This window comes from Nicotiana tabacum, chromosome 8 (assembly GCF_000715075.1).
Source record: "Nicotiana tabacum cultivar K326 chromosome 8, ASM71507v2, whole genome shotgun sequence".
Lineage (NCBI taxonomy): Eukaryota > Viridiplantae > Streptophyta > Magnoliopsida > Solanales > Solanaceae > Nicotiana > Nicotiana tabacum.
This window is the reverse complement of record NC_134087.1, coordinates 200,111,112-200,134,245: the sequence shown is the minus strand read 5'-3', so window position 1 is coordinate 200,134,245 and position 23,134 is coordinate 200,111,112. Positions and strand designations below refer to the sequence as shown.

The window sequence follows — 23,134 nt, the reverse complement described above, 5'->3', positions numbered from 1 at the left end:
GAAATATTTTGGTAGAAGTTTTTATTATTTGATTAATTTTTCTTGTCTCTTTGACCTACACACAAATTTACTTTATATAATTCCTTTCACGTGTCAAATTGTGTACCATAATACTTTTATAAAAGAAGCTACAATATCACAATTTAATCGTCAAAGTTCGCCTATTCCAACATCACGATTCCAGGTGTTGTTTCTTTTACTAATATATCAACATCTTTTGCTACTTCGTATTTTACAAGCACGTTTGCATGCACCGTTTTTAGTGTTGCATCAATAATTTATTTTTATTGTTGCACCAATAATTTTTTATTATATAGTTTTTGTTTCATATTTTTGACTTGGCTAATTTCACATCTCACATAATTTACAAATTTATTACAGGTTATTGAAAAATTGCATCAGTTAGACATTTGATCTAAGTCTTATCACTTAAATATTAGTATTATTTTTTCCTTTGTTGTATAATTAATAATACTTATAATTGCTATGCCAGCTCAAGTTGCTTGTTTTAAAAAGAATTAAAAATTAGACTATCTGATTTAATTCTGTGTTATATTAATACTCCATGATTTGCGTTATTGCAATTGCCATGCTTGAATCACTCAGATTTCAATAATTACATCCGTTCAGGTAAACAATCTTTCTTACATCATAAAAATAATCAATTATTGTATTAGCCACTTTGATAACTTATAAAACCCTTATGCATGCTTTATTTTAGGTACACTTGCAATGACCAATGAAAAAGAATTGTTAGGCCAATGTGTCCCAATTATTAGTCTAAGAGTATCTGAATCATGTTGGATAATACGAGTGTAGTGTTTGGGAGTGGAATAGTAGAAGAGTTCAACAATAAAACAAATCAAGGCACCCGAAAAATGTGACCTTAGTTGACGAAGAGGTAATTGTTATTTTATATCAATATTTTATTTCATGCATGTCTTTTCATATTATAGTTTTAACCATCAGATTAACTTACAGTGAAACTTCTACGGGGAACAAAAATTCACGCTACACTTTTCAATGGTTATATTGAGTTGTGAAAAAATTATTTACAATAAAATAAGATATGTTATATCATAAATGGACGCATCAATAATGCTAATCCTAATTTTCAAAGGTGCACAAGGAGCTTGAGTTGGATTTAAGGAAAATACTTTAGTTGAAGAAAGCAATAGTCACTTTTCGACCATTGATTTTTCAAATAATTTTATTTCATTTGATGAGACATCAAAGTGCACCAATGGAATAATTTTTGGTAAGTTGTTTAGATTTTATCCCGTAATCTTTCACTAAATATACAAACAATATTTTACTTTTATTCTCCTTATTAATTTTTGGGTAATATACATATAATTGTTTTGATATTCTTTATAGATATAGTTGGAATTTTAGTGGATGATAAACCCTCCATGGGAGAAGGCTAGATGTTTCTATATAGTTACTATTAAAAGTAAGAGATTTTGTACCTAATTAAATATTTATTTTAATTATTAAATGTATTTTTTTTAATATTCCACAAATTGATTAGAGAATAATATATTGTTTGAATAGAACAAAAGTTTGAAGATAATTTATATCTTTTTAGAAACTTATATTTTTTGCCCGTGTTTCTTATCTCAAAGAGTAATTTTGATAAGAGAATAATATATTGTTTGAGTAGGAGAAAAGTTTGAAATAATTTGTATCTTTTTAGGAACTTATATTTTTTGCGTGTGCTTCCCATCTCAAACAGTAATTTTTTGTATGATACTTACATATTTTTTTAAAACTTGTGTCTGAGTAATAAAATAAAGTGTAAGCTTCTGAAATTGTTGAATATCGATCATATATAGCTAACTCAATAAAAGGAAAAAGTTTGTTCCTGAAAGTCCTCAATCATTATTCAATATATTCTTCTTAAATTATATTTCAATTTATTATTTTATAAATTCAATTTCATAAGTTATTATACTTTCTTTTTAGTTTTAGTAAAAAAATATATAGCTCTTGAAGATTTTAAAAAAAATCCGACCTTTTCTTTTCGAAAGCTATTCTCAAGTTCCTTTGAGAAGACACAAACATGGTGTAGACTAAATATATAGTTTGTTTTAATATACAACTACATTTTGTATTTAATTACTAAAAGACATGGCTCTATTGAATAGATTATGCTAATATTCATCATTTGTACGAATTTATATTTTTTCTTTGATATTTGTCCGATAACTCAAACACATTATTCAACAATATTTATACAATTTTTAAAAATTGTATGCTTATTAATATAGGTACACACGCAAAGCGCGTACCCCAAAACTAGTACAAGAAAATATGCCTCTTGTTTTTTTTAAGTTCCTTTCAAACTTTCCTTTTTCTAAAAAAATAAAAAGACTTATTTGACAATATTTGGGTTTAAAAAATCTAAAAACTGAAAAAAGAAAAATCAGAAATTTATTCACATGTTTGAAAACAACGCCAATGTTGATCAATTTTCTAGAGAACTTCAAAGCAATCAAAGTATCAAACACAATAGAAAATTAAAAAATAATTCAAAAAAAAAAAGCGTCTCAACATTTTCGGAACGAAATAACTGCAGCTAATCAAATCCATCCACGTGTCATTATTGTGAAATGACAGTTGAACACATCAGCAAAAAGCTTCCCTCCTTCCTATCCATATCTTCACTCTCTGTCCATCCAAAAAACCAGCAAAGACTCACAAAACTCCATTTTAATTCAGCTTCAATTCTTGCTAATATTTCATGCATTTTCAATTTTCATAACCCCATTAAACCAAAAGAATGAATGAAAATCTCAAATTTTGAAAAATCTTGAGAAAAGAAAAATAAACCAGAGGAGTCAAAGAAAGACTATATATAAATTGGAGCTCAAACATGGAGTGTATTGGAGCTCGAAATTTTTCTACAATGGCGGTTTTTACGTGTCCGAGATTCAAATCATTAGGAAGAAAGAGAATTATGCCAAGAAAAAAGCAACCATTTTGGCCTATACATATGAAAGTGAAGTGTAGTGGAAGTGATAGTTGTGTAGTGGTTAAAGAAGATTTTGCTGATGAAGAAGATTATATAAAAGCTGGTGGTTCAGAACTTGTTTTTGTTCAAATGCAGCAGAATAAAGACATGGATCTACAGTCTAAGCTTTCTGATAAGGTGATTTTCTTGATCCCATATTTAAAAGGATTTAACTTGTATACATTAAGGGGTCGTTTGGTTTGAAGACAAGTTATGTCAGGATCAGTTATGGTGTGATTAGTTATAGTGGGATTAGTTATGTTGGGATTAGTTATTATTTCTTATTGACTGTTTGGTATGTTCTATTAATCCTATGATTGTCAAATATAATGTTTTATTCCCAGATAACTTATCCTATGATTACTATTCCAACCTCTGGTAGGTATAAGTTATCCCGATACTATTTTTAATCATGGGATAACTTATTCCGAGCTTAGTAACCAAATAAGGGATAAGGCGCTACTAAATTTTTATCCCATGATTATTTTTGCTAATCTATCGTACCATGCGACCCCTAGAAGGGAAGTTCGGTACACAAAGCATCCCGCATTAATATTCACGCAGGGTTTGGGTAAGGGCCGGGTCCGAAGGGATGTGATGTAGATAGCCTACCTAATACAAGTATTAGTGGCTGCTTCCATAGTTTGAACCTTTGGTCACACGGAGACAACTTTACTGTTGTTGTAAGGTTATCCTTTAACTTGTATACATTGTCAGTATAAATTTTTTAACAATATCTATGTAATTTAACCTGTTATAACAGGTTAATTGCTTTATTTTTTAGGTAATCAGTTCCACTTATTGTAAATGTAGTTACCTATAGTTATCTTTAGGTAACTTGATAGTGTAAATATTCTTTTACACTTTCAGCTAATTAAAGTCAAATTCTGTTTAAAAAGGAAACAAACTTATAGTGTACAGTGGTAGTGTGACAAAATCTTACACTATCAGTGTATTTTACCTTATATTCGCGATTACTAAACTATTCCAAATTACCACACATTGAATTCCATGTGAGTTAGAGTTATGCAATATGAAAGAAATGAAGAAGCTAGAAAAACTACCATACTGCAGCAACTATGTCTGCAATTTATTTTAACTCTTATATTGTAGCAAACTATATTGCTTTGTCCATCATACTATCTCAGCTTGCAGTTGCGACAAATATCATCAGCTGGACAAACTATACTGGATTTAGTGGTCATTGGCTGTGGTCCTGCTGGTCTTGCTCTTGCTGCGGAGTCTGCTAAACTCGGGTTGAACGTGGGGCTCGTTGGTCCTGATCTTCCTTTCACAAATAACTATGGTGTCTGGGAAGACGAGTTCAAAGGTCGTAATCCTTATTTATCTTTTATGAAGAGTCCTTTTCTCTACATAACCTTTCAAGAAACAGAACCTCTTGTTCTCTGGAGCTTAATTTAGACATATGCTTATACTTTCCTTTTTCAGATCTTGGGCTTCAAGCATGCATTGAACATGTTTGGAGTGATACCATTGTATATCTTGATGATGCCGATCCAATTCTTATTGGACGTGCTTATGGAAGAGTTAGTCGCCATTTACTGCATGAGGAGTTACTCAAAAGGTTAAATTCACTGAACTTGTTCCTTATGTCATACGAGTTGTTGATTTATTCCTTACAATTGAGGTTGTAATTCACATTAATCTTCTTAGGTGTGTGGAGGCAGGTGTTTTATATCTTAACTCGAAAGTGGATAGGATCGTTGAGTCCACAAGTGGCCACAGTCTTGTAGAGTGCGAGGGCGACATTGTCATTCCTTGCAGGTATAGTTGGACCGCTACATCAAATTGTCACTGTTCACGTTAGAAACTTAACTGCATCCTTGTTCTGATGCTTCTAACTTATGATAACAGGTTTGTCACTGTTGCATCTGGAGCCGCCTCAGGGAAATTCTTGCAGTATGAGTTGGGAGGTCCTCGGGTTTCTGTTCAAACAGCTTATGGAGTGGAAGTTGAGGTAGAGAAATATCATCAAACCTCGAGTAACTCTTGAGGGTTTTTCATGTTATGCACCAGAAGACTTTAGACTGTTACCTGTAGTTATCATTTACGAGCTTATATGAACAATTTGTTGCATTATTCCTTTTATGGCCTATCCTTTCACTGCTCGTCTTGGAGAGTACGCATTCAATTTGGCGATTCTGTTTCTATTGTAAACTTAGAATTGGACTTCCTATAAGGTTATGCACATTCAAGAAAACCGCTATCTGCATTTCCCAATTACTAGCTTGGCTGATTTTGCAATTATATGATCATTCTTCTTTTCTTTTTTCCTATATATTAGGTCGATAACAATCCGTATGATCCAAGCCTGATGGTTTTCATGGATTATAGAGACTATGTCAGACACGACGCTCAATCTTTAGAAGCTAAATATCCAACATTTCTTTATGCCATGCCCATGACTAAAACAAGAGTCTTTTTCGAGGTTAGTTTTTGATATTATGCCTCATACTTTACTACTTGGCTTTGTGTGACAGACAAAAGTATCTATCTGCAGGAAACTTGTTTGGCTTCAAAAGATGCAATGCCATTTGATCTATTAAAGAAAAAACTGATGTTACGATTGAACACATTGGGCATAAAAATTAAAAAAATCTACGAGGAGGTAATCCACTCTACCTTTAGTTACGTGCAATTTTTGCTAGAGAAAAAAAAGGGCAACCCGGTGCAAAGCACCCGCTATGCGCGGGTCCGGGGAAGGGCTGGACCACAAGGGTCTATTGTACGCAACCTTACCCTGCATTTCTGCAAGAGACTGTTTCCACGGCTCGAATTCGTGACCTCTTGGTCGCATGGCAGCAACTTTACCAGTTACGCCAAGGCTCCCCGTGAACACACTAGAGAATGACTGAAAAATGACTTTAACAAAATTTTACGCAGGAATGGTCTTACATACCAGTTGGTGGATCGTTGCCAAATACAGAGCAGAAAACACTTGCGTTTGGCGCTGCTGCTAGCATGGTTCATCCAGCTACAGGTAATAAGAGAAGAAAATACATTACTATTACTGTGTTCTTTAAATGCAATGCTTCTGAAACTTCCTCTACTTCATAAACAGGTTATTCAGTTGTCAGATCACTGTCCGAGGCGCCAAAATGCGCCTCCGTACTTGCAAATATTTTAAGACAAAATCATGTCAAGAACATGATTACCAGTTCAAGTGCCACAAGTATCTCAACTCAAGGTACTTGTTATCCAATTATACTAGTTTTTGACTGCATTGGTAGTGTCCTGACCTATATGGACTCAGCAAGTTGCTCATATTTTCTTCAGCTTGGAACACCCTTTGGCCACAAGAACGAAAAAGGCAACGATCGTTTTTCCTATTTGGATTGGCACTCATATTGCAGCTGGATATTGAGGGGATTAGGTCATTTTTCCGCGCATTCTTCCGTGTACCAAAATGGTATGGTTTGATCTTGCTCCATCACCCCGTTATCTTCGATCATGTGGCATCGTTTTCCAAATCAGTTTAACTTCTATACGCTGACAATATAAAGAATTTTTAAACTACAAGATGACCAAAAAAAAACTACGTGTAACGGTTTGTAATAAGTGAGTCAGTAACGCACAAAATAAGGCAGGGCAACATGATACAACAAGTTAAGATACACTAATACCAACAACAACAACAACTATACCCTCTGTACCAAACAAGTTGGAGCGGCTATCAGAGGCGGAGCTAGAGTGCCCCGAACGGGTTCGGCCGAACCCAGTAGCTTTGGTTCAAACCCTGTATTTGTCTCTAAAAAATTCATTGAATATATATAAATTATTAAATTAGAATCCAATAGCTTAAAACGATTAGAATTTCGAACCCATAAACTTGAAATCCTGACTACCTCTGGCGACTGTATGAATCCTCAATGACTATCCATGTAAATTCTTCTCATGTCAACATTATACGAAACAAAAATCAAAACGAAAAGTACGTACAAGTTTTCTATGTTTCCAACTGACATAAGAATCCCAATAGTCTAAATTCTTTAGAGTGTCAGTGCATATAATGAGAAGTGTACTTATTGCAGGATGTGGCAAGGTTTTCTTGGCTCTAGTCTTTCATCAGCAGACCTCATGTTATTTGCCTTCTACATGTTTATTATTGCACCAAATGACATGAGAAAAGGCCTAATCAGACATCTGTTATCTGATCCAACTGGTGCAACTATGATAAGAACTTATCTTACATTTTAGAGTAGATTCAGAGGAGAAATCACTGCCTTTTGTATATAACATTTCACTAGATTATATTAATATGCTCAAATAAATGACAGGAATTCAATTTTTGTATCTACTTCTTTGTCCAAATGTATTGATCCATTGAACTCTATTAGCTTCAATAAATGAATGATGATTTTGCTGATAATTGCTTCGAATAAATGAGTTATGATCCTTTTAGATATACTACTCGTTACTCCCACTCATACATAATACATTTCTACGTGCTTGACCCATAAAAAGAAAAAGAATCAAATACATTACAAATAATATGAATCGTCTCATCGGAAAGAATCAATCTTTCTTATGAGACGATATATTATTTGTAATAGAAGAGCTTTTGACTATAACTATATCGCCCTACCTTTGACTTGTTTTTTTCACCTAATCTCTTAAACTGAAAATAGCCGGCAGATGTATAATATATGTATAATTCATGAATAATATATATATATATATGTGTATAATTAATATATAATATATGTATATCAGCTAAAAAAAGTAAACACTAAATCTGGCCGGCTACTTGTGTAACAATCCTTTTTTTTGTTTCTCATCCAGTGTCCAGTACCCGCATTGGGGTCTGGCTAAATTTGGATTTGCACCGGAAAGTACCATATTGAGGGTAAAGCGCTCCCTAACAAAGGCGGCTTCATAACCAAGGTTCGAACCCGAGACATCAGCTTAAGGACGAAGGATTTCTTACCACTTCACCACAACCTTTATACCCAAACATAATCTAGTAACTTGGTTTATTGTCTCATGATATTATCCAAAGACTAAAAGACAATCAAAAGAAAGTTCAAAAGTTGTGGCAGCATGATAAAGAATTACACTTACTGAGATGATGGTTGCATCAATTAATGTATGAACATGATGGTATCAAATACCAATCATTGAATATTATATTATTTGGATGCTTGCATTTTTCAACATGCTTTTGTCCTTTTGGATATAGTCTAATTTTGAGCTCAGTTGCATTTGCAAGAATATAATCTACTACAAGAGTTTAACTTATATATCAATATTGTACGAAATTTTTTATACTATTAGGTCAACCAAAATATATCTGTATGCCATGGTTCTTAAAAAATAAGATTTGTAATCCTGAAAATAAAATAAATTACATGTTATAATGAGTAAAGGTGACATGATGTGTAAAAATTCCTCATATTAACAATATAAACTGGCAAAAATATAGTAGTACTATGTTATAAGGAATGTTGTAAAGGCATGAGGTCATAATAATAATGCTCTCCAGTAGGTTAATATGCTCAGTTTAATTTGATGATTCTTGTGAAAGTGTTTTGTATAATGCAAAAGCTAGCATAAGTGCTAATAAATTAGTGAAAAACTTTGAGTTTTTGGAACATAATACTTCTGAATGTTTGTCGATCTTTTATTGGTTGTCTTTCATATATGTCTGTCGAACTTCTATTGGTTGAATTGTTTTCCGGGGTGGAGCTAGAATCTCATATATGGATTTGGCCAAACCCAATAGGTTTTGTCCAAATAATTTATTTGTTTTAAGAAATTAATTAAATATGTACATATGTTAAATTCAGAACCTTATTAGAACGTGAACTTCTCGTTCTAAAATTTGAAATCATAAAGTTAATATCCTGGTCTCGCCTCTGATTGTCTTCCATAAATTAAGGAGAAGAACTTACTTTTAAAAAGCTATTAGTTGTTCTTTAAACTCCATTGTGAGTTGTTGATAGTGAGCACAAATTAAAGCTGTTGTAATTGGTCATATCATACTATCATAGTGATATATTTAATCTGGAAGAGAATAATACTAAACTGGTCCACATTATCGAGAATTTCAAAAGCATGGGTATACCATGAACGCCAAAGACCTTAGTTTCCGAGAGTTTTTTTGTTTGATAATTTTAAAAGTTAAAACAAAGACTAAAGAAAGAAAAGGGAAAAAAACAGTCATGTAACAAATAAAAAAGGAAAAAAAAGAAACAAAAACAGTGTGTTTAATTAGAAAAAAAGGCAGGGGGCACGGGGATTTAACCCTATTTGTTAATAAAAATTTAATTTAAAAGAAAAAAGAGTAAGAGATCGAACTCTTGACTAAAAGGTAGAAGGTGCACCTCAGTGCATCAAAACGGTCACTTGAGCTTGGGTTCACCCATGTTAATTTAAGTATTTAAGCTGAAATTCACTAGTACCATATATGATATAGGGGGAGGAGGATTGGTTTACCTGAATCCACCCCCTCCCATGTGCATCGACCTCCGAAACTAGATTGATCAATCCAATAAAACATTTTTTTGAGCTAATGCTTACTCAAAACATTTTACCTGTCAGTTATTTTTCCTACGTGTATGTGGCCCAATAAGATCAGGCACATAATTGATATTTAATTAATGAGCAAATCTCATCCGTTCGATCGGTTACTTGATGGACGTACCGGATTAAGTGAGAACCTCTATAAATTGGTCCTCTCCCCACCCTTTAGGGTTACCGTATCTTATTTCTTTCTTCCATCCCTAAAGGCAGCGGTAACGTAAAATTAGGGCAAGGGGCGAGAAACCAATTTTGAATTAACGCTTCCGCTTCACGATGATGACTTACGATTCAGGTATGTTTTCTGTAACGATTTCGTGTAAAATTATCATGTTCAAGATCCTGATATGCAATTAAAGTTTATGCTTACATATGGTATCATGAGCCTGAGATTTGAATTAATAATCTTCGTGAAAGAATGTATTATTAAGCAGATATTTGACTATGCCGCCTTACGAACTGCTATAGTTATGAAAAGAACTTTAAAATTTTGGATACCGTAGTTACGAACTGCATTAGAGTTCACTTTATTTACTTTATGCAATTATTGTTTCAACCCATTAGTAATAGCTATTTAGTTCTTATTTTGAATGAATAAAATAAGTAGTGGCTATATTTTGGTGCTTAAACTGTCCAGATATGTCTAATTATATCTTTTAACTTTCTCAAACATGATTAGCCTTGAATATTGTAAGATTATTATTGTATTGGTCAAAATCTGATCATCACGATCGAGCTGACTAACGTTCCGCCTAAGTGACCGGGCAGCGAAAGATAGTATAGCTCGCTCCATACCCCTTTCCCGACATCCGACGAGTCGGAAAGAGCGGCGCCTAAAAGCACGACTAAGACACATTAGAGGCAAGAGGACGCCGGGCCAAGCAAAGGGCAAGGGTGCCACGATTATATATAACAAGGGAAAGCTTTCAATGAGGAGGGAGGCTCCTCCTATCTCTCTCTAAAGCTAAAAAGCTCTCTCCTAATATTCTTGTAGAGAGGAATTAAAAATATGTAAAGTTGTCTCCTCATCGATTGATGGGAGATGCAATATTAAAATCTCAATAAGATCATTTACATTTTCTTTATCTTACATATGATCCATACTGCTAGCTCTTTGATCTGGAATTTATTATGTCTGACTAAGATTTACCCCTTCATCTTTGATTGATTTGTCCAAAAAGGTTTCAGTATCTTTTGAGTCAAACAATTTGGCGCCGTCTGTGGGGATTTCTTAGTGAAATTTCCTAGTCTCTCCCGGATCAAAGATAAGAAATACGATCGCTCACCAAAAGGAGCGCGAAGGAAAAATCAAACTCACGCGAGACAAAGGAGCAGTGCAGTAGGGGGAGCTAGGAGAGCCAAACAAAATTATCAAGCTTAGAAACCTTCTCCCCATCAACCATCGATACGCCAAACAAGGCGAAATACGTTACCAAACAGTTCTCCCCCATCGGACCACCAGACGGGGGCAAGGAATGTTTCATTCTAACTTGCCTCCTAATCTCTGCTAAAGCATGAATACAATGGCCGCACAAGCGAACGAATAAAGAAACACCTCAATCAAAGGACGAAAAACTATTGCAAAACAACTGTGATACCGCCCGCCGGTGATACCTCTGAGCCGGAAGACAGGAGCTAGACAAGGAAACTACAGTTTGTGCGCAGAGCGAACTTAAGCGAAACCGCAACATTTTGCATTCTCCAACATTGTACCCTCCGTTGCGAGCAATGCCAAATAGACTGGGACTCTCCCAGAAGATATCTGGCTCTCCAAAAACTGGAACCACAACGGCTTTCTATTTCGATAAGTTCGAAATAACACCTTTAAGGCCAAGGGCCTTCGCCAAAAAGAGAAGAGTTCGACCTCGATCGTACGACGACGGGTTACTATTTCGATAAGTTCGAAATAAAACCCTTTAAAGCCAAGGGCCTTCGCCAGAAAGAGAAGAGTTCAACCTTGATCGAACGGCGACGGGTTACTATTTTGACAAGTTCGAAATAACACCCTTTAAGGCCAAGGGCGTTCGCCAAAAAGAGAAGAGTTCGACCTCGATCGAATGACGACGAGTTACTATTTTGACAAGTTCGAAATAACACCCTTTAAGGCCAAGGGCCTTCGCCAAAAAGAGAAGGGTTCGACCTCGATCGAACGACGACGGGTTACTATTTTGATAAGTTCAAAATAACACCCTTTAAGGCCAAGGGCCTTCGCCAGAAAGAGAAGAGTTCGATCTTAATCGAACGACGACGAGTTACTATTTCGACAAGTTTGAAATAACACCCTTTAAGTCCAAGGGCCTTCGCCAAAAAGAGAAGAGTTCGAACTTGATCAAACGACAACGGGTTACTATTTTGACAAGTTCGAAATAACACCCTTTAAGGCCAAGGGCCTTCGCCAAAGAGAAGAGCTCGACCTCGATCGAACGGAGACGAGTTACTATTTCGATAAGTTCTAAATAACACCCTTTAAGGCCAAGGGCCTTCGCCAGAAATAGAAGAGTTCGACCTCGATCGAACGACGATGGGTTACTATTTCAACAAGTTTGAAATAACACCCTTTAAGGCCAAGGGCCTTCGCCAAAAATAGAAGAGTTCGACCTTGATCGAACGACGACGGGTTACTATTTCGACAAGTTCGAAATAACACCATTTAAGGCCAAGTGCATTCGCCAAAAAGAGAAGAGTTCGACCTCGATCGAACGACGAGGGGTTACTATTTCGATAAGTTCAAAATAACACCCTTTAAGTCCAGGGGCCTTCGCCAGAAAGAGAAAGTTTCGACCTTGATCGAATAATGACGAGCCACTATTTCGATTAGTTCGAATTACCAAGGCCAAAAGCCATCAGGAAGAATAGAAGGAAATAAAAACTGGGACTCGCCATACAGGCGCCTATCATGCACCAAAGCCATAAACAGTTGGAATAAAGGTGAAGGACAAGGCAAATAACGAAGAAAAAACTCTCCTTTATACAAAGTCATTGTGCGGACTATCGCCACTTACATATGGCCCAAGCCAACGATATAAAAAAGGGAAGGGGAAGAAACAATGACAACAGACGACGAACAACTATAAAAAAACAACAAACAAACAACTGAAAGTAAGTACATGCAAGGACAACATTCTTCATTCGGCGTCATCACCGCCATAACCGTCACCATCACCATCTCCAAGAAGCCCTCCATTACCATCATCCGCACCCCCATTAGCTTCATGCGTCGCCGCATCATCCCCATAATTTATGCGAGCCTCCCGCATTTTCACTCGCGCTTCTTCATAGGCAGCCTCAGTCAAAGTACCCGCCTCCCACAAACTCTTATATATATCCCGCTGGGCTTCGGCGTAAACCCAAAACTCGTGCATATGGCGGGGAACGGTGGTGGAGGAAGACTCCATCCGAGCCAACAGTCGCCCATTTTCTGCCTCCAGTGCTGCTACCCGATCTCCCAGAACCAATGCCACTTGATCGATCTCGTTGATGCGCTCCTCGAGCCTTGCCTCCATGAGGGTAGTCGTTGCTCTTTTCGACTCCTGTTCGGATTGGAGGACGCGAATGGTGTTCTACAGGGCCGCCGCCCTCGACGAAGCGTCGGACCAAGCACCCTCGATGCTCTCCAACATAGTGACCTTGTTCTCTAGTGCGGTTAATTTCCCCATCCATTCCACGCTCATTGCCTCGACCTTGATCAAGTTCTAATCCATCTCCGCCTGCATAGACCTCAATCTCACCTATAGATGCTCACATTCTGTGGTGACCCCCTTGCCAACTAGAGCTCCTCGTCCTTAATTCGAAGTTTCTTCTCGAGCACACTCTTGTTGTGGATAGCTTGCATCAACTCCTGGTCCCTTTTCTCCAACTCCTCACCAAGAGCCCGATTACCGGGGTTTGCCTTCAGCCACTCATACATCTCGCGGCACTTGTTGAGGTAGTGACGATACTTCTCCAACATCTTCAAGAAAATCTTGGCCTGAATGTTGGCCTTGCGAATGCTTTCCACTTCCACCATATATGTCTGAAAAATGCAAAGACAGGTTAAAATCGTATCATCAAGAAAGACGAGGGAAAAGCGAAAGTGAGCATAATATACCCTCAAGCCCATAGCGTCCACCTCATCCATCAGATCAACATCAAGAACGGACCGAAGAGCCACGTTCTAGGCTTCGGAGCACAACATGCTAAACTGCGGCACCAGATCCTCCGTGTCCCCTAAGAGATTGGTATCTGAAGGGATCTCAAGAATACGAGCTGAGCCTCTCGCACGAACCACCGAGTGAGTAAGGCCCTCCTCAAACATCCTGACATCATCAGGGTCGAGGTCTGACTCGGATTCATAATCGTCAAGCACCACGCCTTTCCCTCTTTTGGTAGTCGAAGGGGGAGCACAACCAACTGCAGAAGATAAAGGTACGTCCGAAATTATGACAGCGGCCCTGGAGATCTGATTCTCTACCACAACAGGTTGCTGATCACCGACAACGGCAGGAACTTCTGATTGAGCCGAGGCAACAGCCGGTTCCATCCCTACGGGGGAAGCCACGACAACACCCTCTCCAGAGCCCGTCGTGGGAGAGTCGTCCAGATGAATCACCATTGGGGGAGCAGTCTCAAACTCCACTCTTCGTCTCTTCGATGGCCCCTCCTCTTCCCCAATAGACGATGATTCACCCGTCAGGCAAACAACTTAGGTCGGGACCTCGTCCTGAGAAGTGGCCCTTGCAGGAGTAACCAAGGCTGCAGACTCAACTGAAGCAGCCCTCGATGAAGGTCGGGCGATGGATACCATGACAGGGTGAGCAGATGAGGTCGGCTGACGAAAAGCTAACGGAGGAGCCCTTGCTCTCCGAACTCTCCCTGACATCGACAAACGACACATAATAAGCCAAGTAAAAAGAGAGGAAAAATAGCAGACAAAAACGTCATCTCACCTGTAAGAGACCTGCATCCAAACCTGTCATGAAAGGTCGACCATGTGAGAATCCCTACTGTATGCGGAAGGATGGCACCCACCCAGTCATGAATACCTTCGACGGGCGGAGGGGCAATCTCTCAACTACAAAGACATGATAAAGTTTAGTACCATAGCAGAAAACGGTCGGGCATCTCACCGACTAAAGATACAAAAACTTACATGCAAATCCACTTCTCAGGGAATCCCGTTGGGTCCGCCACAATGTGCTCAGTTCGTACGTAAAAATAATTCTCATAGAAACGACGGTTGGTCCTGTCGTCCATCTTCACCACCAGACTCCTCGACCCCCGAGGATGCATGTGAATCATCGTACCGCGACTAAGTTGAGGGGCGAAGATGATGAGCGTATGGTCCAAGGTGACCTCACGACCAACAAGTTCCGCGTACTTAAGCAGCATAAGGAATAACTTGTACAAATACGGCGAAAGTTGGGCAGGGTGTTGATATCCAATTTTCCCTATATATTTTTAATATGCAAAATAAATTCAAAATGGCATATATATACATATGTAATCATATCCAAGTGTTTTATTATTTTTCCATAATTTTTAAAGGTTTTTAAATCAATCTATTTCCCTTTTATCCATAGAATCCCAATAATTACTTCCAAAATTATTATTTTTTGGTAATTCATCTATTGGATTTTCATTTTTATGCCAAAATATAGCTAAGGTAATTTTTACATATTTTTATAATTTTATTTAGTATTTTGTAAATGTAATTTCATATAATTATAATATTAGTCATTTTAAGGTTTATTTGTGTTCTATATTTATAAAATTAAGCCCTGTATTTTTAAATTATTAATTGTATATTATAAATCATTTTTGTGCTTTCAATTTGTTTCCAAAATTTATTTACTATTTTTATAAATTTAAAAGGGAAAAATTGGCTATTTAAATAATAGCCCAATTGCATTTAAATTGTAGCCTAAATCTGACCCGAAATCAGACCCAATTTCCCCGACCCATTTTTATTTAAACCCAACCCCTAACCCAGTTTAACCGGCCCAACCCGGATTCCCTACCTACTCTTTTAAATCTAGGCCGTTGATCATTTAGATCAACGACCACCGTTTCCCCTTACCATTTTTAACCCTGAACGACCCCTAAACCTAACTCATTTCCCACCACCTGCTGCCTCTGAATCCCTTCCCTCTCAATTCTGTCTGTAACCTCACATGAACCCTAGCCGCCGCCATCTAATTCCACCTTATTCCACCTCAACCCCTGCCTAATCCATGGCCTCTCATGGCCATTTGAGATGTGTATCGGCCTCCTATGGCTCCTGGGTGTTTGTTTCTGTGGTTTCATGGCCAGACCTCGAAGGAATCTGGTCCAGTCCTTGCTTGACTTCTATTCATGGCCTTTCTCCGGCCATCCATGACCTTTTTCCGGTCATTCATGGCCTTTCAAGGCAGATCCTTGACTTTCCTGGTTAGATCGGCAACTCTCAAGGTCTTTCTCATCTTTTCTGGGTTTTCCGAAACCCTAATCTTTACGATCTTGCAATTTTCTTCAGATTTATCTTAGTCTGTGTTTACTACGAACTCTTAAGTGCTTTCTCGAAGGTTCTTCAACTCTTCTTTCAAAACGACTCTTCATTTTTCGACGATTAGGGTTTTCCTTTAGGTTTTTCAAAAGAGCTCTTCTCTGATTTTAATGTTGTCTGTGATTTTGCTATTTTAAAAACGGTATGCTCATGTTGTTCTTCTATCTATTTCAGCATGTTAAAAACCCTAGTTCCATTTTGGTCTTATCCGAGTTCTAAAATTGTTTGCTTAAATGTGTGCTTATTTTAAGTTCTTCGTTTATGACTCTCTTTTCCTTGTTTGACTCATCTGAGTTTGAGTTCTTATCATCTCTTAAATTCAGCTACTGTTGAAGCCCTAATTTCTTAGAAGTTTTGCCTCACTTGTTACTCTGAGACCTTTACTTGTTTCTGACTCTCTTTACCTGTTACTATGTTCTTCTTCACTGTTGATTCTATGTGACTATTTGACCTACTTGACTATTATTTTTCGAATATTTTCTTGCTACTGAACCCTAGCTTACCCCTACTGCTACTGTATGTTTGTGTTGCTTCTTTTTGTCAACATGTTTAACTCTGCATGCTTGTTCATCCCTTGCTATTTATATGGTGAAATGCAGAATCAAGTTCCTTTCTTGATTTTCTCGGTCTTCCGACTAATTGCAAAAGGTTTTCTTACGAGCCCTAATTTTTACTCATCTGTTTAAAATTAATTGATTCCTTTCCTTTACTGTGATGTTTACCTTACTGAATCCTTTCCCAAAATAAGCCTATTTTGTACTTAGACTTTGTTATTTACTTCATACTTTTACTGCCCCCTTATATGGCAATAATCAATCTATCCCCAAATTGATTTCTTCCCTTAATTAAACCTGTTACTACCCATTAAATAGTGATTCCTTAATTAAAGGAATCACTTGTGTTAATTGATTCTAATTGTGGTTATTTCCATGTTTGTGTTTAAGACTTTACCTCTTCTTCACTCGTTTTCAAAACTATAAATACCCACTCCCTCTTCTTTCAAAGACACAAACAATTTGACTTCAAGAATACACACTTACACTCAAAACTTTCTCTCTTTTCTCTACTACTACCTGTGCTACTGCTTTTGTCTAGCCGGCTGAAAACCAAGGCTAGACTGTGGAATTTTGCTTACTTTTCCTTTCTGCACTTTTGTTCTCTACTGGTATGTCCTAGTTAATTTTCAAGCATCAACAACAACATGTTTTTTTAATTGTTCCAACTTCTCTCATTCTTGTCTACTTCTGCTTATGTTTCTGCAGTCAATTACATTAATAACATGCTAAAATATGTTCCCTTCCCCTTTTAAATTAATTCTCTCCTATGTGTATGAATCCCAAACCCCATATCCCCTCTATGTGTTTGTGTTCCTTTGGTTGGTTTGTGGCCATGCCAGCATCACTTATTGCTGTGCATGACCAAACCAGACCCCTGCTGGGTCATGTGCTTGCAAACAATGTATTCTTAAAACCTCTTAACCCCTATTATGACTATTAATTCTGTATTTTGATCATCACCCCAACTGATTTTAAACACTTATGCTACTGATTATCTTCAACAAATGGACTTACCAATCTAGTTTTAAACAAACTCTTTTTTTAAAAAATTGTGTGTTCTGCACGTCCACCATATTCTTAGAACCTAGGTTCTACTCCTCTTGTGTGAGCCTTGCCTTGGGACGCTTGAGATCCCTCTGAACTTGGACACATAAAGGCTGGCCCTTCCATACTGCACTCATTTCTGTCTGGTTATCAAACCTGGGTGTAAGCACTGCCCGAGGTCTCTTGAGGCCCTTAGGGAACTTTGACACACCCAGGTCTGAGAAAGGCTTTGAAACAACATGGGCATTTGAGGTAGTTTATTCCATAACTCAGAGATGAAGTCAAGAATTAGGCTTCCTCTGGTTGTAACTTCTTATTTTTGCACTTTTCTGATGTAATTCAGTCATTTTTGGTCTGTAATAATTTGTAACAAATATTGGGGTTGGCTAGTGAAAAGGGTTGGGGTGATTATGCATGCTTTAGCTTTTAGAAGGGTAGATAACATGCCTATAGGATCCATTTAATAAATTCTGCATGTTTTACTTTCACACTTAGATACCATGCCTATAGGGTCCAAATGGCTATAATCAGACATCATGCCAACAAGGTTAAAATCAGCTTTGAAATTAGATATCATGCCTATAAGATCAAAAAATCAATTTTTCATAGAAATCATGCATATAGGAATTTCGCTGTGATCAAATGAATCCTGCCTGCTTCACTTCATGTTCAATTAGATACCATACCTATAGGACCAAAATCAGCCTTTAATACTTAGATACCATGTCTGTAGGAATTAAAATCAGCTATAATAGAGATCATGTCTATAGGATCTAAAACCAGTTTAGTTAAAAAATCGGTTTGACTCGTACAGTTCTGAATCAGTTTAAATAACCTGCTCTTTTAAATTAATACAGTCAGAAAGCATGCTTATAGGATCCAAATTGCTCGTTTCAAAATGTTTACTATTTTACTACACCCCTAATCAGTAATAGATATCATGCTCACTACTGCGCCTAGGTAAGCCTTAGGTAATAATGATAAAACTGAACTCGCCTTTGCTTAATTAGCACCGCTACAATCAGCAGGCAGGCCTGATTCAGACTTCTTATCTGAGTTATGTAATAAATTGGTCTGCTTCAACATTTAAAACACCCTGTCTTAGTACTTTAAATTTTGACCCCAACTGTGTTTAAGTCATGCTATTTATATGCATTGTCTGCGGAGGTATATATGAGCCTTTTAATTGTTTATGTGTTTCCCCTTTAAATGTAGTCCTACATGTTTTGTTTGTTGCCTTAGCCTTTTACCTTTAAAACCTAAGAGTCAGCCTAAATCCTCCCTTTTATAGGAATAGTAGTTCTAAATTCCTCCAAGACTGATAGGAATGAGACGGGTAATAGCATGCAATAGAGGTCAAGACCAATCCGCGCTTTAATACCTTAACGGGGTGGGAAGGGTAGATATGGATATGATGACCGGTGCGCTAATACCACGTGTATCCCCTCTTTGCGGAGTGTCATACCGGGTATCGCATTGATGTGATCCATATTATAAACAAACCTAGGACTCCCCCCTCCTTTTTATATTCTCAAGTATTTGTGAAACTGTAACTCCTTTTTAAAATTCTCCTTTTAATGATTGTCTTCAAACTCTTATGTGTTTAAACTTAAATCCCTTACTATTTGAGCCTATACTTGTCTATTTGCTAACTGTAAATATTCACAAAACTGTCTGGCCGGGAACCACACTAGTGGATCTTGAGGGGCGCCTAACACCTTCCCCTTAGGATAATTTCAAGCCCTTACCCTATCTCTGGTTATCAAACAAACTTAGAAATGAACCCTATAGGTGTCCTAATGCACCTTAAATCATTAGGTGGCGGCTCTCCAAAAGGCAAACCCCGTTCCCAAAAGGAATGAGTTGTCCTATACCCAAAAATGTCATAAACCCAATTTTCCAACAAAAAGGAGGGGAAAAGGGGGCGCGACAACATGACGACTCTGCTGGGGATACTTAGACTTTTACCACTTCAGATTGTTCTTGTGAATTTGTACCTCCCCTGTATGTGCAATTACTTGTTTAATTCCTTTAAGTGTTTAATTTCTTTTTCAACTACGAAACTGACATATCTTCTTTATTTCCTTCCTTTACTGCTGTTTTAAATTATGAAACTATTGTATTTATCGCTTTCTTAACGTTCAAATCGATGTCAACATGCTTTTAATTATTGCATCATCATTCTCAACAACATACTCCACTTGTGCCAAATAAATACTATAGCAACGCTTTTAATAAGTGGTTGCGCTCTTCCTATATCACTACCCCTAAATTCGGAAAAGCATATTTGCGGTAAAATTAATCGATCAGCGGTGCAGTCGACAATTCCATGTCTTCCCCCTTGAGTTGTCCGCTCAAGGGTACCAGTCTAAAACCCTATAGAAGCCTTACTCTGCTTAAATTGTGCATGCATCATGGTCAAACCTAGCCGGATCAGTTATGTTGTCCACATAATGATCCTTTAAGATAGCCTTGTCCAAAGTCCACTGGGTTTCCCTAAACCCAAACGGACATCACCACATTCTGTGTATTTATTTGAAGAACTAAATGCTTCATGCTAATTGTTGATGATAAATAGTCGAGTTTGGTGGGGGTAGGGTCTAACCCTTTTGTCTTGCAGAAAATGAGGCACGAGATCCCCAGTTTCAGTATGATTAGCACGCCCCCACTCTTGCTAGACTGGTGGAGGAGTCTTCCATCAAATGACCAGATCAACGAGTGGAAAGAGAGAGCTGCCAAAGCTAGCGAAAAATTGGAATGTCTGGAATACAGTCTGCTAGAATTGGAAGGAAAAGTGAGGAAGAGAGTCACCGACTGCCAGAACGCTAAGGGAAACGAAGGAGAACACCTGGCAAAGGCATTTTTACTGGTGAACCTACGCGAACTGGAGGATCTGATCAATGAGAGCATTCAACTTAAGGAAGGTCCTTCTGGGACCAAGTAGATAGGAGTTTATCTTTTTCGCTTTATAAATGTAATAAGGCCAATGACCATTAGTGACTTTTATTTCTTGTTTATTTAGTGTCGATTTGGGATTCGTCTATATTTTATCAATAAAATGAGGCATTTAACATTCTAAGTTCTCCAAATCAATTTATCGCTAGGCCTACCTCAGGCACAACGACGATCCCAAATTAGGACACGCTTTACATTCCTGCACTATGTGTTTAAATATAGCATTACTTTTTATAATCCTCACTGACTTTATTACCTTTTTGTTTTTGTTTTATTATTCTCCTCCCCAGAGGTTAGTTCGTGCACTCTGGCATCATCATCTTACTTCACAAGGCCCTTCCATACAGGCTGTAAGCAGATGAGCATATCTCAAGAATTGGACTATCAGAACAACCAAAGCCCGACGAGCCTCGGGGTAGTAAGGCTAAAACAAACATCAACTATTTTATTTACTAAATGATTTTCTTTTCGCATTTTTCAATTCCCGCAATAAAACCTTCAATGTTCAAAACAGTTATGCAATTTATCAAAGCATTTTGACTTTTCTTATGAATCAACACTCATTATCGTTTTCTCTCATTACTTTACTTATACATCATTACTATTACTTGTCTTGATGAACCAATGACTGTGATATGCAATGAGACAACGCAACAAACAGACATTGATTCAGAGGAAGATGACATACCCGACGAGATTGTTAGAGAAGTTGAGAATTTTGTGAACAGACCTAAGTCCAAAATGGTCGAGACCGAAATTGTTAACCTGGGAGATGTAGAAAATGTCAAGGAAACATGAATCAGCATTCACCTATCGCCATCAGAAATGAAAGAATATGCAGAACTTCTAAAGGAATATGAGGACATATTCGCCTAGTCGTATAATGACATGACTGGTCTGAGTACGTCTATTGTGGCTTATAAACTGCCAACCGATCCGACATGTCTGCCGGTAAAGCAAAAGCTCAGAAAGTTCAAGCCTGATATGATTTTGAAAATCAAAGAAGAAGTCACTAAGCAAGTCAAAACTAAGCTTCTCAGGGTAATAAAATATCCGACATGGTTAGCCAACATCGTGCCAGTGCCAAAGAAGGATGGGAAGGTCAGAGTCTGTGTCGACTACTGGGATCTCAATCGGTCCAGTCCGAAAGATGACTTCCCTTTGCCGAATATACACATCCTAATTGACAATTGCGCCAAGCATGGGTTGCAATCATTTGTAGATTTTTTCGCTGATTATCATCAGATCTGGATGGATGAAGAAAATGCTGAGAAGACGGCTTTCATTACGTCGTGGGGAGTGTACTGTTACAAGATGATGTCGTTCGGCCTGAAGAATGCAGGGGCCACCTACATGAGGGCCATGACTACCATTTTTCATGATATGATACACAAGGAGATTGAGGTATACGTAGATGATATCATCATCAAATGCAAGAAGGCCACTGATCACATGGAAGATTTGAGGAAGTTCTTCAATAGATTACGAAGGTACAATCTGAAACTGAATCCCGCGAAATGCGCATTTGGGGTTCCTGCTGGAAAATTGCTTGGGTTTATTGTGAGTCGCCGAGGAATAGAACTAGATACATCAAAAGTCAAAGTTATTCAAGAATTGACACCGCCAAAGAACAAGAAGGATATGATAAGTTTCTTGGGAAGACTTAACTACATCAGCCGGTTCATAGCACAGTCTACAGTTATCTGTGAGCCAATCTTTAAGATGTTGAAGAAGGACGCCGCTACCAAATGGACTGATGACTGCCAGAAGGCCTTCGAAAGAATCAAGGAGTACCGGTCAACACCAACAGTCTTGGTCCCACCTGAGCCAGGTAGACCCTTATTACTCTACCTTGCAGTATTAGATGGAGCTTTTGGTTGCGTTCTGGGGCAGCATGATGAAATGAGGAGGAAGGATCAGGCCATGTATTATCTCAGTAAGAAGTTCACCTCGTATGAGGCCCGGTATTCTCTATTAGAGCGCACCTGTTGTGCTTTAACTTGGGTAGCTCAGAAGCTGAGGCACTACTTCTGTGCCTATACTACATATCTCATATCAAGGATGGATCCTTTGAAGTACATCTTCCAGAAGCCCATGCCCACCGGCAAGCTAGCCAAGTGGCAAATCCTGTTAAGTGAGTTCGACATTGTTTACGTAACTTAGAAAGTGGTCAAGAGACAAGCACTGGCAGACCACCTTACTGAGAATCCCGTGGATGGAGAATACGAACCCCTAAAAACGTACTTTCCTGATGAATAGTTATCATTCATAGGAGAAGACATTGTAGAACCCTATGACGGTTGGAGAATATTTTTCGATGGAGCAGCGAATTTCAAAGGAGTTGGCATAGGAGTTGTCCTAGTATCAGAAACCGGTCAGCATTATCCGGTGTCCGCCAAACTCAGGTTCCCATGCACCAACAATATGGCCGAGTATGAAGCTTGCATCATAGGGCTCAAAATGACCATTGACATGAATGTTTAAGAGCTGCTAGTGATTGGAGAT

The 23,134-nt window shown here is 37.8% G+C and overlaps 1 protein-coding gene across 1 annotated transcript; it reads left to right on the top strand.

Moving 5' to 3' along the window:
* The first annotated feature begins 2,633 nt into the window (after nt 1-2,633).
* Nucleotides 2,634-7,403, top strand: LOC107830918 (lycopene epsilon cyclase, chloroplastic). Its single transcript, XM_016658602.2, has 11 exons — nt 2,634-3,151; nt 4,169-4,343; nt 4,463-4,598; nt 4,688-4,798; nt 4,889-4,991; nt 5,319-5,462; nt 5,535-5,642; nt 5,918-6,014; nt 6,096-6,221; nt 6,311-6,443; nt 7,066-7,403. Exons 1-11 carry the CDS (start codon nt 2,876-2,878, stop codon nt 7,229-7,231), a joined length of 1,575 nt encoding a protein of 524 aa, XP_016514088.1. The 5' UTR covers nt 2,634-2,875; the 3' UTR covers nt 7,232-7,403.
* Nucleotides 7,404-23,134: the final 15,731 nt, after the last annotated feature.

Coding starts and splice junctions, on each gene's coding strand:
- LOC107830918 (XM_016658602.2), top strand. CDS start 2,876: ATGGAGTGTATTGGAGCTCGAAATTTTTCTACAATGGCGGTTTTTACG. Junction 4,344..4,462: donor CTGGGAAGACGAGTTCAAAG/GTCGTAATCCTT, acceptor TTCCTTTTTCAG/ATCTTGGGCTTCAAGCATGC. Junction 4,599..4,687: donor CATGAGGAGTTACTCAAAAG/GTTAAATTCACT, acceptor TAATCTTCTTAG/GTGTGTGGAGGCAGGTGTTT.